This window comes from Taudactylus pleione, unplaced genomic scaffold, assembly GCF_031769625.1.
Source record: "Taudactylus pleione unplaced genomic scaffold, aTauple2 ptg000505l, whole genome shotgun sequence".
In the NCBI taxonomy this organism is placed as follows: domain Eukaryota; kingdom Metazoa; phylum Chordata; class Amphibia; order Anura; family Myobatrachidae; genus Taudactylus; species Taudactylus pleione.
In genome coordinates this window covers 486,047-506,970 of record NW_028284907.1, presented here as the reverse complement: position 1 = coordinate 506,970, position 20,924 = coordinate 486,047, and the positions used below count along the sequence as shown (strand labels likewise).

The following is a 20,924-nucleotide window of genomic DNA, read 5'->3' as shown; positions in this document are numbered from 1 at the left end:
CACTAATGATGAGGGGAGCACAGGAGCAGAGCACGGTGTACATGATGGACCGGGGTATGTAGCAGCTGTAACCCCTGAGCACCAGCCACAGTCACTAATGATGAGGGGAGCACAGGAGCAGAGCACGGTGTACATGATGGACCGGAGCATGTAGCAGCTGTAACCCCTGAGCACCAGCCACAGTCACTAATGATGGGGGGAGCACAGGAGCAGAGCACGGTGTACATGATGGACCGGGGCATGTAGCAGCTGTAACCCCTGAGCCCCAGCCACAGTCACTAATGATGAGGAGAGCACAGGAGCAGAGCACGGTGTACATGATGGACCGGGGCATGTAGCAGCTGTAACCCCTGAGCACCAGCCACAGTCACTAATGATGGGGGGAGCACAGGAGCAGAGCACGGTGTACATGATGGACCGGGACATGTAGCAGCTGTAACCCCTGAGCACCAGCCACAGTCACTAATGATGAGGGGAGCACAGGAGCAGAGCACCGTGTACATGATGGACCGGGGCATGTAGCAGCTGTAACCCCTGAGCACCAGCCACAGTCACTAATGATGAGGGGAGCACAGGAGCAGAGCACGGTGTACATGATGGACCGGGACATGTAGCAGCTGTAACCCCTGAGCACCAGCCACAGTCACTAATGATGGGGGGAGCACAGGAGCAGAGCACGGTGTACATGATGGACCGGGGTATGTAGCAGCTGTAACCCCTGAGCACCAGCCACAGTCACTAATGATGCGGGGAGCACAGGAGCAGAGCACCGTGTACATGATGGACCGGGACATGTAGCAGCTGTAACCCCTGAGCACCAGCCACAGTCACTAATGATGCGGGGAGCACAGGAGCAGAGCACGGTGTACATGATGGACCGGGACATGTAGCAGCTGTAACCCCTGAGCACCAGCCACAGTCACTAATGATGGGGGGAGCACAGGAGCAGAGCACGGTGTACATGATGGACCGGGACATGTAGCAGCTGTAACCCCTGAGCACCAGCCACAGTCACTAATGATGAGGGGAGCACAGGAGCAGAGCACGGTGTACATGATGGACCGGGACATGTAGCAGCTGTAACCCCTGAGCACCAGCCACAGTCACTAATGATGGGGGGAGCACAGGAGCAGAGCACGGTGTACATGATGGACCGGGGCATGTAGCAGCTGTAACCCCTGAGCCCCAGCCACAGTCACTAATGATGAGGGGAGCACAGGAGCAGAGCACGGTGTACATGATGGACCGGGGCATGTAGCAGCTGTAACCCCTGAGCACCAGCCACAGTCACTAATGATGGGGGGAGCACAGGAGCAGAGCACCGTGTACATGATGGACCGGGACATGTAGCAGCTGTAACCCCTGAGCACCAGCCACAGTCACTAATGATGAGGGGAGCACAGGAGCAGAGCACGGTGTACATGATGGACCGGGACATGTAGCAGCTGTAACCCCTGAGCACCAGCCACAGTCACTAATGATGAGGGGAGCACAGGAGCAGAGCACCGTGTACATGATGGACCGGGGCATGTAGCAGCTGTAACCCCTGAGCACCAGCCACAGTCACTAATGATGAGGGGAGCACAGGAGCAGAGCACGGTGTACATGATGGACCGGGGCATGTAACAGCTGTAACCCCTGAGCACCAGCCACAGTCACTAATGATGAGGGGAGCACAGGAGCAGAGCACGGTGTACATGATGGACCGGGGTATGTAGCAGCTGTAACCCCTGAGCACCAGCCACAGTCACTAATGATGAGGGGAGCACAGGAGCAGAGCACGGTGTACATGATGGACCGGAGCATGTAGCAGCTGTAACCCCTGAGCACCAGCCACAGTCACTAATGATGGGGGGAGCACAGGAGCAGAGCACGGTGTACATGATGGACCGGGGCATGTAGCAGCTGTAACCCCTGAGCCCCAGCCACAGTCACTAATGATGAGGAGAGCACAGGAGCAGAGCACGGTGTACATGATGGACCGGGGCATGTAGCAGCTGTAACCCCTGAGCACCAGCCACAGTCACTAATGATGGGGGGAGCACAGGAGCAGAGCACGGTGTACATGATGGACCGGGACATGTAGCAGCTGTAACCCCTGAGCACCAGCCACAGTCACTAATGATGAGGGGAGCACAGGAGCAGAGCACCGTGTACATGATGGACCGGGGCATGTAGCAGCTGTAACCCCTGAGCACCAGCCACAGTCACTAATGATGAGGGGAGCACAGGAGCAGAGCACGGTGTACATGATGGACCGGGACATGTAGCAGCTGTAACCCCTGAGCACCAGCCACAGTCACTAATGATGAGGGGAGCACAGGAGCAGAGCACGGTGTACATGATGGACCGGGGCATGTAGCAGCTGTAACCCCTGAGCACCAGCCACAGTCACTAATGATGAGGGGAGCACAGGAGCAGAGCACGGTGCACATGATGGACCGGGGCATGTAGCAGCTGTAACCCCTGAGCACCAGCCACAGTCACTAATGATAAGGGGAGCACAGGAGCAGAGCACGGTGTACATGATGGACCGGGACATGTAGCAGCTGTAACCCCTGAGCACCAGCCACAGTCACTAATGATGAGGGGAGCACAGGAGCAGAGCACGGTGTACATGATGGACCGGGGCATGTAGCAGCTGTAACCCCTGAGCACCAGCCACAGTCACTAATGATGAGGGGAGCACAGGAGCAGAGCACGGTGCACATGATGGACCGGGGTATGTAGCAGCTGTAACCCCTGAGCACCAGCCACAGTCACTAATGATAAGGGGAGCACAGGAGCAGAGCACGGTGTACATGATGGACCGGGACATGTAGCATCTGTAACCCCTGAGCACCAGCCACAGTCACTAATGATGAGGGGAGCACAGGAGCAGAGCACGGTGTACATGATGGACCGGGACATGTAGCAGCTGTAACCCCTGAGCACCAGCCACAGTCACTAATGATGAGGGGAGCACAGGAGCAGAGCACGGTGTACATGATGGACCGGGACATGTAGCAGCTGTAACCCCTGAGCACCAGCCACAGTCACTAATGATGCGGGGAGCACAGGAGCAGAGCACGGTGTACATGATGGACCGGGACATGTAACAGCTGTAACCCCTGAGCACCAGCCACAGTCACTAATGATGGGGGGAGCACAGGAGCAGAGCACGGTGTACATGATGGACCGGGACATGTAACAGCTGTAACCCCTGAGCACCAGCCACAGTCACTAATGATGGGGGGAGCACAGGAGCAGAGCACGGTGTACATGATGGACCGGGACATGTAACAGCTGTAACCCCTGAGCACCAGCCACAGTCACTAATGATGAGGGGAGCACAGGAGCAGAGCACGGTGTACATGATGGACCGGGACATGTAGCAGCTGTAACCCCTGAGCACCAGCCACAGTCACTAATGATGGGGGGAGCACAGGAGCAGAGCACGGTGTACATGATGGACCGGGACATGTAACAGCTGTAACCCCTGAGCACCAGCCACAGTCACTAATGATGCGGGGAGCACAGGAGCAGAGCACGGTGCACATGATGGACCGGGGCATGTAGCAGCTGTAACCCCTGAGCACCAGCCACAGTCACTAATGATGGGGGGAGCACAGGAGCAGAGCACGGTGTACATGATGGACCGGGACATGTAGCAGCTGTAACCCCTGAGCACCAGCCACAGTCACTAATGATGAGGGGAGCACAGGAGCAGAGCACGGTGTACATGATGGACCGGGACATGTAGCAGCTGTAACCCCTGAGCACCAGCCACAGTCACTAATGATGGGGGGAGCACAGGAGCAGAGCACCGTGTACATGATGGACCGGGACATGTAACAGCTGTAACCCCTGAGCACCAGCCACAGTCACTAATGATGAGGGGAGCACAGGAGCAGAGCACGGTGTACATGATGGACCGGGACATGTAGCAGCTGTAACCCCTGAGCACCAGCCACAGTCGCTAATGATGAGGCAGTCGTACTGTCACTGGGTCCTCCAGCCCCAGGTACCATAGAGTGAAGGCAGCGCCAGCGCGGCCGGTCTGTTCTCCCTCTCTGTGATTGGATACTTTAGCTGTCGCTCAGATGAGTGCTGCCGTGTGATTGGCTGCGCAGGGAAGAAATGCCGTATTTACAACGCCATGGTGAGTATGAGGCCGCGGGGATGGAGGTGTGTGCGGGCCGCACTGGGTACAGCCGCGGGGATGTAGCTTTCGGGGGGGGGGGGGTATAGCACTAGTACTGACTTCTCTGCTCATCCCCTCTGACCCTATGCACTCAAACTGCTAACCCCATATACGCCTCATACCTCACCACTAACCCCATATACACCTCATACCTCACCACTAACCCCATATACACCTCATACCTCACCACTAACCCCCATATACACCTCATACCTCACCACTAACCCCATATACACCTTATACCTCACCACTAACCCCATATACACCTCATACCTCACCACTAACCCCATATACACCTCATACCTCACCACTAACCCCATATACACCTCATACCTCACCACTAACCCCATATACACCTTATACCTCACCACTAACCCCATATACACCTCATACATACCTCACCACTAACCCCCATAATACACCTCATACCTCACCACTAAACCCCCATATACACACCTTATACCTCACCACTAACCCCATATACACCTCATACCTCACCACTAACCCCATATACACCTCATACTGACCCCCACTACAACCCAGTACTTGCTACCTACTGTCATTCCTCACCCCCACTACTGACCCCCCATATACACCTCATACTGACCCCCACTACACCCCAGTACTGCTACCTACAGTCATTCCTCACCCCCCACTACTGACCCCATATACACCTCATACTGACCCCCACTACACCCAGTACTGCTACCTACAGTCATTCCTCACCCTCACTACTGACCCGATATACACCTCATACTGACCCCCACTACACCCCAGTACTGCTACCTACAGTCATTCCTCACCCCCCACTACTCACCCCCATATACACCTCATACTGACCCACAGTCATTCCTCACCCTCACTACTGACCCCATATACACCTCATACTGACCACACTACACCCAGTACTGCTACCTACAGTCATTCCTCACCCCCACTACTAACCCCATATACACCTCAAACTGACCCCACTACACCCAGTACTGCTACCTACAGTCATTCCTCACCCTCACTACTGACCCCATATACACCTCATACTGACCCCATTACACCCAGTACTGCTACCTACAGTCATTCCTCACCCTCACTACTGACCCGATATACACCTCATACTGACCCCACTACACCCAGTACTGCTACCTACAGTCATTCCTCACCCCCACTACTCACCCCATATACACCTCATACTGACCCCACTACACCCAGTACTGCTACCTACAGTCATTCCTCACCCTCACTACTGACCCCATATACACCTCATACTGACCACACTACACCCAGTACTGCTACCTACAGTCATTCCTCACCCCCACTACTAACCCCATATACACCTCAAACTGACCCCACTACACCCAGTGCTGCTACCTACAGTCATTCCTCACCCTCACTACTGACCCCATATACACCTCATACTGACCCCATTACACCCAGTACTGCTACCTACAGTCATTCCTCACCCTTACTACTCACCCCATATACACCTCATACTCACCCCATTACACCCAGTACTGCTACCTACAGTCATTCCTCACCCCCCACTACTAACCCCATATACACCTCATACTGACCCCATTACACCCAGTACCGCTACCTACAGTCATTCCTCACCTGCCACTACTGACCCCATATACACCTCATACTGACCCCACTACACCCAGTACTGCTACCTACAGTCATTCCTCACCCTCACTAATGACCCCATATACACCTCATACTAACCCCACTACACCCAGTACTGCTACCTACAGTCATTCCTCACCCCTACTACTGACCCCATATACACCTCAAACTGACCCCACTACACCCAGTACTGCTACCTACAGTCATTCCTCACCCTTACTACTGACCCCATATACACCTCATACTGACCCCATTACACCCAGTACCGCTACCTACAGTCATTCCTCACCTGCCACTACTGACCCCATATACACCTCATACTGACCCCACTACACCCCCAGTACCTCTACCTACAGTCATTCCTCACCCTCACCACTGACCCATATACACCTCATACTCGCCCAACTACTCCCAGTACTGCTACCTATAGTCATTTCCTCACTCCCACTACTGACCCCATATACATCTCATACTTGCCTCACTACACCCAGTACTGCTACCTTCAGTCATTCCTCAACCTCATACTGACCCCAATATACACCTCATACTGACCCCACTACACCCAGTACCTCTACCTACAGTCATTCCTCACCCTCACTACTGACCCCATATACACCTCATACTAACCCCACTACACCCAGTACTGCTACCTACAGTCATTCCTCACCCCCACTACTGACCCCATATACACCTCATACTGACCCCTCTAGACCCAGTACTGCTACCTACAGTAATTTCTCACCCTCACTACTCACCCCATATACACCTCATACTGACCACACTACACCCAGTACCGCTACCTACAGTCATTCCTCACCCTCACTACTGACCCCATATACACCTCATACTGACCCCACTACACCCAGTACTGCTACCTACAGTCATTCCTCACCCCCACTACTAACCCCATATACACCTCAAACTGACCCCACTACACCCAGTACTGCTACCTACAGTCATTCCTCACCCTCACTACTGACCCCATATACACCTCATACTGACCCCATTACACCCAGTACTGCTACCTACAGTCATTCCTCACCCTCACTACTGACCCGATATACACCTCATACTGACCCCACTACACCCAGTACTGCTACCTACAGTCATTCCTCACCCCACTACTGACCCCATATACACCTCATACTGACCCCACTACACCCAGTACTGCTACCTACAGTCATTCCTCACCCCCACTACTGACCCCATATACACCTCATACTGACCCCACCACACCCAGTACTGCTACCTATAGTCATTCCTCACCCCCACTACTGACCTCATATACACCTCATACTGACCCCACTACACCCAGTACTGCTACCTACAGTCATTCCTCACCCTCACTACTGACCCGATATACACCTCATACTGACCCCACTACACCCAGTACTGCTACCTACAGTCATTCCTCACCCCCACTACTCACCCCATATACACCTCATACTGACCCCACTACACCCAGTACTGCTACCTACAGTCATTCCTCACCCTCACTACTGACCCCATATACACCTCATACTGACCACACTACACCCAGTACTGCTACCTACAGTCATTCCTCACCCCCACTACTAACCCCATATACACCTCAAACTGACCCCCACTACACCCAGTACTGCTACCTACAGTCATTCCTCACCCTCACTACTGACCCCATATACACCTCATACTGACCCCATTACACCCAGTACTGCTACCTACAGTCATTCCTCACCCTCACTACTGACCCGATATACACCTCATACTGACCCCACTACACCCAGTACTGCTACCTACAGTCATTCCTCACCCCCACTACTCACCCCATATACACCTCATACTGACCCCACTACACCCAGTACTGCTACCTACAGTCATTCCTCACCCTCACTACTGACCCCATATACACCTCATACTGACCACACTACACCCAGTACTGCTACCTACAGTCATTCCTCACCCCCACTACTAACCCCATATACACCTCAAACTGACCCCACTACACCCAGTGCTGCTACCTACAGTCATTCCTCACCCTCACTACTGACCCCATATACACCTCATACTGACCCCATTACACCCAGTACTGCTACCTACAGTCATTCCTCACCCTTACTACTCACCCCATATACACCTCATACTCACCCCATTACACCCAGTACTGCTACCTACAGTCATTCCTCACCCCCCACTACTAACCCCATATACACCTCATACTGACCCCATTACACCCAGTACCCGCTACCTACAGTCATTCCTCACCTGCCACTACTGACCCCATATACACCTCATACTGACCCCACTACACCCAGTACTGCTACCTACAGTCATTCCTCACCCTCACTAATGACCCCATATACACCTCATACTGACCCCACTTACACCCAGTACTGCTACCTACAGTCATTCCTCACCCCTACTACTGACCCCATATACACCTCAAACTGACCCCACTACACCCAGTACTGCTACCTACAGTCATTCCTCACCCTTACTACTGACCCCATATACACCTCATACTGACCCCATTACACCCAGTACCGCTACCTACAGTCATTCCTCACCTGCCACTACTGACCCCATATACACCTCATACTGACCCCACTACACCCAGTACCTCTACCTACAGTCATTCCTCACCCTCACCACTGACCCATATACACCTCATACTCGCCCAACTACTCCCAGTACTGCTACCTATAGTCATTCCTCACTCCCACTACTGACCCCATATACATCTCATACTTGCCTCACTACACCCCAGTACTGCTACCTTCAGTCATTCCTCAACCTCATACTGACCCCAATATACACCTCATACTGACCCCACTACACCCAGTACCTCTACCTACAGTCATTCCTCACCCTCACTACTGACCCCATATACACCTCATACTAACCCCACTACACCCAGTACTGCTACCTACAGTCATTCCTCACCCCCACTACTGACCCCATATACACCTCATACTGACCCCTCTAGACCCAGTACTGCTACCTACAGTAATTTCTCACCCTCACTACTCACCCCATATACACCTCATACTGACCCCACTACACCCAGTACTTCTACCTACAGTCATTTCTCTCCCTCACTACTGACCCCATATACACCTTATACTGACCTCACTACACCCCTGTACTGCTACCTACAGTCATTCCTCACCCTTACTACTGACCCCAATATACACCTCATACTGACCCCACTACACCCAGTACTGCTACCTACAGTCATTCCTCACCCTCACTACTGACCCCAATATACACCTCATACTGACCCCACTACAACCAGTACTGCTACCTACAGTCATTCCTCACCCTCACTACTGACCCCAATATACACCTCATACTGACCCCACTACACCCAGTACTGCTACCTACAGTCATTCCTCACCCTCACTACTGACCCAATATACACCTCATACTGACCCCCATTACACCCAGTACTGCTACCTACAGTCATTCCGCACCCCTTACTACTGACCCCATATACACCTCATACTGACCCCATTACACCCAGTACTGCTACCTACAGTCATTCCTCACCCCCCACTACTAACCCCATATACACCTCAAACTGACCCCACTACACCCAGTACTGCTACCTAGTCATTCCTCACCCCCACTAGTGACCCCATATACACCTCATACCTCACCACTGACCCATTTACACCTCATGGCTCACCACTAACCCCATGTACACCTCATACCTCACCCTCACTGCTAACCCCATATACTCCTCATACCTCACTACTGACCCCATATTCATATCATACTGACCTCACTACACCCAGTACTGCTACCTACAGTCATTCCTCACCCCCCACTACTGACCCCATATACACCTCATACTGACCCCACTACACCCAGTACTGCTACCTACAGTCATTCCTCACCCTCACTACTGACCCCAATATACACCTCATACTGACCCCACTACACCCAGGTCTCCTACCTACAGTCATTCCTCACCCTCACTACTGACCCCATATACACCTCATACTGATCTCACTACACCCAGTACTGCTACCTACAGTCATTCCTCACCCTCACTACTGACCCCATATACACCTGCATACCTCACCACTAACCCCATATACACCTCATGGCTCCCCACTAACCCCATGTACACCTCATGGCTCACCCTCACTGCTAACCCCATATACTCCTCATACCTCACTGCTGACCCCATATTCATATCATACTGACCCCACTACACCCAGTACTGCTACCTACAGTCATTCCTCACCCCCACTACTGACCCCATATACACCTCATACTGACCACACTACACCCAGTACTGCTACCTACAGTCATACCTCACCCCCCACTACTGACCCCATATACACCTCATACTGACCCCACTACACCCAGTACTGCTACCTACAGTCATTCCTCACCCTCACTACTGACCCAATATACACCTCATACTGACCCCATTACACCCAGTACTGCTACCTACAGTCATTCCGCACCCTTACTACTGACCCCATATACACCTCATACTGACCCCATTACACCCAGTACTGCTACCTACAGTCATTCCGCACCCTTACTACTGACCCCATATACACCTCATACTGACCCCATTACACCCAGTACTGCTACCTACAGTCATTCCTCACCCCCCACTACTAACCCCATATACACCTCAAACTGACCCCACTACACCCAGTACTGCTACCTAGTCATTCCTCACCCCCACTAGTGACCCCATATACACCTCATACCTCACCACTGACCCCATTTACACCTCATGGCTCACCACTAACCCCATGTACACCTCATACCTCACCCTCACTGCTAACCCCATATACTCCTCATACCTCAACTACTGACCCCATATTCATATCATACTGACCTCACTACACCCAGTACTGCTACCTACAGTCATTCCTCACCCCCCACTACTGACCCCATATACACCTCATACTGACCCCACTACACCCAGTACTGCTACCTACAGTCATTCCTCACCCTCACTACTGACCCCAATATACACCTCATACTGACCCCACTACACCCAGGTCTCCTACCTACAGTCATTCCTCACCCTCACTACTGACCCCATATACACCTCATACTGATCTCACTACACCCAGTACTGCTACCTACAGTCATTCCTCACCCTCACTACTGACCCCATATACACCTCATACCTCACCACTAACCCCATATACACCTCATGGCTCCCCACTAACCCCATGTACACCTCATGGCTCACCCTCACTGCTAACCCCATATACTCCTCATACCTCACTGCTGACCCCATATTCATATCATACTGACCCCACTACACCCAGTACTGCTACCTACAGTCATTCCTCACCCCCACTACTGACCCCATATACACCTCATACTGACCACACTACACCCAGTACTGCTACCTACAGTCATACCTCACCCCCACTACTAACCCCATATACACCTCAAACTGTCCCCACTACACCCAGTACTGCTACCTACAGTCATTCCTCACCCCTACTACTGACCCCATATACACCTCATACTGACCTCACTACACCTAGTACTGCTACCTACAGTCATTCCTCACCCCCACTTCTGACCCCATATACACCTCATACTGACCCCACTACACCCAGTACCTACAGTCATTCCTCACCCCCACTACTGTCCCCATATACACCTCATACTGACCCCACTACACCCAGTACTGCTACCTACAGTCATTCCTCACCCTCACTACTGACCCCATATACACCTCATACTGACCCCATTACACCCAGTACTGCTACCTACAGTCATTCCTCACCCTCACTACTGACCCCATATACACCTCATACTGACCCCATTACACCCAGTACTGCTACCTACAGTCATTCCCCACCCCCACTACTGACCCCATATACACCTCATACTGACCCCACTACACCCAGTAAATGCTACCTACAGTCATTCCTCACCCCCAGTACTGACCCCATATACACCTCATACTGACCCCACTACACCCTGTACTGCTACCTTCAGTCATTCCTTACCCCCACTACTGACCCCATATACACCTCATACTGACCCCACTACACCCAGTACTGCTACCTACAGTCATTCCTCACCCTCACTACTGACCCGATATACACCTCATACTGACCCCACTACACCCAGTACTGCTACCTACAGTCATTCCTCACCCCCACTACTCACCCCATATACACCTCATACTGACCCCACTACACCCAGTACTGCTACCTACAGTCATTCCTCACCCTCACTACTGACCCCATATACACCTCATACTGACCACACTACACCCAGTACTGCTACCTACAGTCATTCCTCACCTGCCACTACTGACCCCATATACACCTCATACTGACCCCACTACACCCAGTACCTCTACCTACAGTCATTCCTCACCCTCACTACTGACCCATATACACCTCATACTCACCCAACTACTCCCAGTACTGCTACCTATAGTCATTCCTCACTCCCACTACTGACCCCATATACATCTCATACTTGCCTCACTACACCCAGTACTGCTACCTTCAGTCATTCCTCAACCTCACTACTGACCCCAATATACACCTCATACTGACCCCACTACACCCAGTACCTCTACCTACAGTCATTCCTCACCCTCACTACTGACCCCATATACACCTCATACTAACCCCACTACACCCAGTACTGCTACCTACAGTCATTCCTCACCCCCACTACTGACCCCATATACACCTCATACTGACCCCTCTAGACCCAGTACTGCTACCTACAGTAATTTCTCACCCTCACTACTGACCCCATATACACCTCATACTGACCCCACTACACCCAGTACTTCTACCTACAGTCATTCCTCACCCTCACTACTGACCCCATATACACCTCATACTGACCCCACTACACCCAGTACTGCTACCTACAGTCATTCCTCACCCTCACTACTGACCCCAATATACACCTCATACTGACCCCACTACAACCAGTACTGCTACTACCTACAGTCATTCCTCACCCTCACTACTGACCCCATATACACCTCATACTGACCCCATTACACCCAGTACTGCTACCTACAGTCATTCCGCACCCTTACTACTGACCCCATATACACCTAATACTGACCCCATTACACCCAGTACTGCTACCTACAGTCATTCCTCACTCCCCACTACTATCCCCATATACACCTCAAACTGACCCCACTACACCCAGTACTGCTACCTAGTCATTCCTCACCCCCACTAGTGACCCCATATACACCTCATACCTCACCACTAACCCCATATACACCTCATGGCTCACCACTAACCCCATGTACACCTCATACCTCACCCTCACTGCTAACCCCATATACTCCTCATACCTCACTACTGACTCCATATTCATATCATACTGACCTCACTACACCCAGTACTGCTACCTACAGTCATTCCTCACCCCCCACTACTGACCCCATATACACCTCATACTGACCCCACTACACCCAGTACTGCTACCTACAGTCATACCTCACCCCCACTACTAACCCCATATACACCTCAAACTGATCCCACTACACCCAGTACTGCTACCTACAGTCATTCCTCACCCTCACTACTGACCCCATATACACCTCATACCTCACCACTAACCCCATATACACCTCATGGCTCCCCACTAACCCCATGTACACCTCATGGCTCACCCTCACTGCTAACCCCATATACTCCTCATACCTCACTACTGACCCCATATTCATATCATACTGACCCCACTACACCCAGTACTGATACCTACAGTCATTCCTCACCCCCACTACTGACCCCATATACACCTCATACTGACCACACTACACCCAGTACTGCTACCTACAGTCATACCTCACCCCCACTCCTAACCCCATATACACCTCAAACTGACCCCACTACACCCAGTACTGCTACCTACAGTCATTCCTCACCCCTACTACTGACCCCATATACACCTCATACTGACCTCACTACACCTAGTACTGCTACCTACAGTCATTCCTCACCCCCACTTCTGACCCCATATACACCTCATACTGACTCCACTACACCCAGTACCTACAGTCATTCCTCACCCCCACTACTGTCCCCATATACACCTCATACTGACCCCACTACACCCAGTACTGCTACCTACAGTCATTCCTCACCCTCACTACTGACCCCATATACACCTCATACTGACCCCATTACACCCAGTACTGCTACCTACAGTCATTCCGCACCCTTACTACTGACCCCATATACACCTCATACTGACCCCATTACACCCAGTACTGCTACCTACAGTCATTCCTCACCCTCACTACTGACCCCATATACACCTCATACTCACCCCACTACACCCAGTACTGCTACCTACAGTCATTCCTCACCCCCATTACTGACCCCATATACACCTCATACTGATCCCCACTACACTCAGTACTGCTACCTACAGTCATTCCTCACCCCCAGTACTGACCCCATATACACCTCATACTGACCCCCACTACACTCAGTACTGCTACCTACAGTCATTCCTCACCCTCACTACTGACCCCATATACACCTCATACTGACCCAACTACACCGAGTACTGCTACCAACAGTCATTCCTCACCCCCACTACTGTCCCCATATACACCTCATACTGACCCCACTACACCCAGTACTGCCACCTACAGTCATTCCTCACCCTCACTACTGACCCCATATACACCCTCATACTGACCACACTACACCCAGTACTGCTATCTACAGTCATACCTCACCCCCACTACTAACCCCATATACACCTCAAACTGACCCCACTACACCCAGTACTGCTACCTACAGTCATTCCTCACCCTCACTACTGACCCCATATACACCTCATACTGACCCCATTACACCCAGTACTGCTACCTACAGTCATTCCTCACCCTCACTACTGACCCCATATACACCTCATACTGACCCCACTACACCCAGTACTGCTACCTACAGTCATTCCTCACCCTCACTACTGACCCCATATACACCTCATTCTGACCTCATTACAGCCCTGTACTGCTACCTACAGTCATTCCTCACCCTTACTACTGACCCCATATACACCTCATACTGACCTACACTACACCCAGTAATGCTACCTACAGTCATTCCTCACCCTCACTACTGACCCCAATATACACCTCATACTGACCCCACTACACCCAGTACTGCTACCTACAGTCATTCCTCACCCTCACTACTGACCCCATATACACCTCATACTTATCCCACTACACCCAGTACTGCTACCTACAGTCATTCCTCACCCTCACTACTGACCCCATATACACCTCATACCTCACCACTAACCCCATATACACCTCATGGCTCACCACTAACCCCATGTACACCTCATACCTCACCCTCACTGCTAACCCCATATACTCCTCATACCTCACTACTGACCCCATATTCATATCATACTGACCTCACTACACCCAGTACTGCTACCTACAGTCATTCCTCACCCCCCCACTACTGACCCCATATACACCTCATACTGACCCCACTACACCCAGTACTGCTACCTACAGTCATTCCTCACCCCCACTACTGACCCCATATACCACCCTCATACTGACCTCACTACACCCAGTACTGCTACCTACAGTCATTCCTCACCCCCACTACTAACCCCATATACACCTCAAACTGACCCCACTACACCCAGTACTGCTACCTACAGTCATTCCTCACCCTCACTACTGACCCCATATACACCTCATACTGACCCCATTACACCCAGTACTGCTACCTACAGTCATTCCTGCACCCTCACTACTGACCCCATATACACCTCATACTGACCCCATCCCACTACTGACCCCATATACACCTCATACTGACCCCACTACACCCAGTAATGCTACCTACAGTCATTCCTCACCCCCAGTACTGACCCCATATACACCTCATACTGACCCCACTACACCCTGTACTGCTACCTTCAGTCATTCCTCACCCCCACTACTGACCCCATATACACCTCATACTGACCCCACTACACCCTGTACTGCTACCTATAGTCATTCCTTACCCCCACTACTGACCCCATATACACCTCATACTGACCCCACTACACCCAGTACTGCTACCTACAGTCATTCCTCACCCTCACTACTGACCCGATATACACCTCATACTGACCCCACTACACCCAGTACTGCTACCTACACTCATTCCTCACCCCCACTACTCACCCCATATACACCTCATACTGACCCCACTACACCCAGTACTGCTACCTACAGTCATTCCTCACCCTCACTACTGACCCCATATACACCTCATACTTATCCCACTACACCCAGTACTGCTACCTACAGTCATTCCTCACCCTCACTACTGACCCCATATACACCTCATACCTCACCACTAACCCCATATACACCTCATGGCTCACCACTAACCCCATGTACACCTCATACCTCACCCTCACTGCTAACCCCATATACTCCTCATACCTCACTACTGACCCCATATTCATATCATACTGACCTCACTACACCCAGTACTGCTACCTACAGTCATTCCTCACCCCCCCACTACTGACCCCATATACACCTCATACTGACCCCACTACACCCAGTACTGCTACCTACAGTCATTCCTCACCCCCACTACTGACCCCATATACACCTCATACTGACCTCACTACACCCAGTACTGCTACCTACAGTCATTCCTCACCCCCACTACTAACCCCATATACACCTCAAACTGACCCCACTACACCCAGTAATGCTACCTACAGTCATTCCTCACCCCCAGTACTGACCCCATATACACCTCATACTGACCCCACTACACCCTGTACTGCTACCTTCAGTCATTCCTCACCCCCACTACTGACCCCATATACACCTCATACTGACCCCACTACACCCTGTACTGCTACCTATAGTCATTCCCCACCCCCACTACTGACCCCATATACACCTCATACTGACCCCACTACACCCAGTAATGCTACCTACAGTCATTCCTCACCCCCAGTACTGACCCCATATACACCTCATACTGACCCCACTACACCCTGTACTGCTACCTTCAGTCATTCCTCACCCCCACTACTGACCCCATATACACCTCATACTGACCCCACTACACCCTGTACTGCTACCTATAGTCATTCCTTACCCCCACTACTGACCCCATATACACCTCATACTGACCCCACTACACCCAGTACTGCTACCTACAGTCATTCCTCACCCTCACTACTGACCCGATATACACCTCATACTGACCCCACTACACCCAGTACTGCTACCTACACTCATTCCTCACCCCCACTACTCACCCCATATACACCTCATACTGACCCGACTACACCCAGTACTGCTACCTACAGTCATTCCTCACCCTCACTACTGACCCCATATACACCTCATACTGACCACACTACACCCAGTACTGCTACCTACAGTCATTCCTCACCCCCACTACTAACCCCATATACACCTCAAACTGACCCCACTACACCCAGTACTGCTACCTACAGTCATTCCTCACCCTCACTACTGACCCCATATACACCTCATACTGACCCCATTACACCCAGTACTGCTACCTACAGTCATTCCTCACCCTCACTACTGACCCGATATACACCTCATACTGACCCCACTACACCCAGTACTGCTACCTACAGTCATTCCTCACCCCCACTACTGACCCCATATACACCTCATACTGACCCCACTACACCCTGTACTGCTACCTATAGTCATTCCTCACCCCCACTACTGACCTCATATACACCTCATACTGACCCCACTACACCCAGTACTGCTACCTACAGTCATTCCTCACCCTCACTACTGACCCGATATACTCCTCATACTGACCCCACTACACCCAGTACTGCTACCTACAGTCAGTCCTCACCCCCACTACTCACCCCATATACACCTCATACTGACCCCACTACACCCTGTACTGCTACCTACAGTCATTCCTCACCCTCACTACTGACCCCATATACACCTCATACTGACCACACTACACCCAGTACTGCTACCTACAGTCATTCCTCACCCCCACTACTAACCCCATATACACCTCAAACTGACCCCACTACACCCAGTACTGCTACCTACAGTCATTCCTCACCCTCACTACTGACCCCATATACACCTCATACTGACCCCATTACAACCAGTACTGCTACCTACAGTCATTCCTCACCCCCACTACTCACCCCATATACACCTCATACTGACCCCACTACACCCAGTACTTCTACCTACAGTCATTCCTCACCCTCACTACTGACCCCATATACACCTCATACTGACCACACTACACCCAGTACTGCTACCTACAGTCATTCCTCACCCCCACTACTAACCCCATATACACCTCAAACTGACCCCACTACACCCAGTACTGCTACCTACAGTCATTCCTCACCCTCACTACTGACCCCATATACACCTCATACTGACCCCATTACACCCAGTACTGCTACCTACAGTCATTCCTCACCCTTACTACTCACCCCATATACACCTCATACTCACCCCATTACACCCAGTACTGCTACCTACAGTCATTCCTCACCCCCCACTACTAACCCCATATACACCTCAAACTGACCTCATTACAACCAGTGCTGCTACCTACAGTCATTCCTCACCCCCACTACTGACCCCATATACACCTCATACTGACCCCACTACACCCAGTACTGCTACCTACAGTCATTCCTCACCCTCACTAATGACCCCATATACACCTCATACTAACCCCACTACACCCAGTACTGCTACCTACAGTCATTCCTCACCCCTACTACTGACCCCATATACTCCTCATACTGACCCCACTACACCCAGTACTGCTACCTACAGTCATTCCTCACCCTCACTAATGACCCCATATACACCTCATACTAACCCCACTACACCCAGTACTGCTACCTACCGTCATTCCTCACCCTCACTACTGACCCCATATACACCTCATACTGACCACACTACACCCAGTACTGCTACCTTGTCATTCCTCACCCCCACTAGTGACCCCATATACACCTCATACTGACCCCACTACACCCAGTACCGCTACCTACAGTCATTCCTCACCTGCCACTACTGACCCCATATACACCTCATACTGACCCCACTACACCCAGTACCTCTACCTACAGTCATTCCTCACCCTCACTACTGACCCATATACACCTCATACTCACCCAACTACTCCCAGTACTGCTACCTATAGTCATTCCTCACTCCCACTACTGACCCCATATACATCTCATACTTGCCTCACTACACCCAGTACTGCTACCTACAGTCATTCCTCAACCTCACTACTGACCCCAATATACACCTCATACTGACCTCACTACACCCTGTACCTCTACCTACAGTCATTCCTCACCCTCACTACTGACCCCATATACACCTCATACTAACCCCACTACACCCAGTACTGCTACCTACAGTCATTCCTCACCCCCACTACTGACCCCATATACACCTCATACTGACCCCTCTAGACCCAGTACTGCTACCTACAGTAATTTCTCACCCTCACTACTGACCCCATATACACCTCATACTGACCCCACTACACCCAGTACTTCTACCTACAGTCATTTCTCTCCCTCACTACTGACCCCATATACACCTTATACTGACCTCACTACACCCCTGTACTGCTACCTACAGTCATTCCTCACCCTTACTACTGACCCCAATATACACCTCATGCTGACCCCACTACACCCAGTACTGCTACCTACAGTCATTCCTCACCCTCACTACTGACCCCATATACACCTCATACTGACCCCACTACACCCAGTACTGCTACCTACAGTCATTCCTCACCCTCACTACTGACCCCAATATACACCTCATACTGACCCCACTACAACCAGTACTGCTACCTACAGTCATTCCTCACCCTCACTACTGACCCCATATACACCTCATACCTCACCACTAACCCCATATACACCTCATGGTTCACCACTAACCCCATGTACAGCTCATACCTCACCCTCACTGCTAACCCCATATACTCCTCATACCTCACTACTGACCCCATATTCATATCATACTGACCTCACTACACCCAGTACTGCTACCTACAGTCATTCCTCACCCCCCACTACTGACCCCATATACACCTCATACTGACCCCACTACACCCAGTACTGCTACCTACAGTCATTCCTCACCCTCACTACTGACCCCAATATACACCTCATACTGACCCCACTACACCCAGTACTGCTACCTACAGTCATTCCTCACCCTCACTACTGACCCCATATACACCTCATACTGATCCCACTACACCCAGTACTGCTACCTACAGTCATTCCTCACCCTCACTACTGACCCCATATACACCTCATACCTCACCACTAACCCCATATACACCTCATGGCTCCCCACTAACCCCATGTACACCTCATGGCTCACCCTCACTGCTAACCCCATATACTCCTCATACCTCACTACTGACCCCATATTCATATCATACTGACCCCACTACACCCAGTACTGCTACCTACAGTCATTCCTCACCCCCACTACTGACCCCATATACACCTCATACTGACCACACTACACCCAGTACTGCTACCTACAGTCATAACTCACCCCCACCACTAACCCCATATACACCTCAAACTGACCCCACTACACCCAGTACTGCTACCTACAGTCATTCCTCACCCCTAATACTGACCCCATATACACCTCATACTGACCCCACTACACCCAGTACTGCTACCTACAGTCATTCCTCACCCTCACTACTGACCCCATATACACCTCATACTGACCCCACTACACCCAGTACTGCTACCTACAGTCATTCCTCACCCCCACTACTGACTCCATATACACCTCATACTGACCCCATTACACCCAGTACTGCTACCTACAGGCATTCCTCACCCTCACTACTGACCCCATATACACCTCATACTGACCTCACTACACCCAGTACTGCTACCTACAGTCATTCCTCACCCCCACTACTGGCCCCATATACACCTCATACTGACCCCACTACACCCAGTACTGCTACCTACAGTCATTCCTCACCCTCACTAATGACCCCATATACACCTCATACTAACCCCACTACACCCAGTACTGCTACCTACAGTCATTCCTCACCCC

At 51.5% G+C, this 20,924-nt stretch overlaps 1 protein-coding gene across 1 annotated transcript in view; it reads left to right on the top strand.

The window, feature by feature from the left end:
• The first annotated feature begins 4,065 nt into the window (after positions 1-4,065).
• The window catches only part of LOC148501709 (uncharacterized), a 288,055-nt gene continuing 271,196 nt past the window's right edge, over positions 4,066-20,924 (top strand). The window contains exon 1 of the mRNA XM_088450064.1: positions 4,066-4,141. Within this exon, the coding sequence (XP_088306190.1) occupies positions 4,139-4,141 (3 nt within the window). The 5' untranslated portion in view covers positions 4,066-4,138. The remainder of the gene's footprint in view (positions 4,142-20,924) is intronic.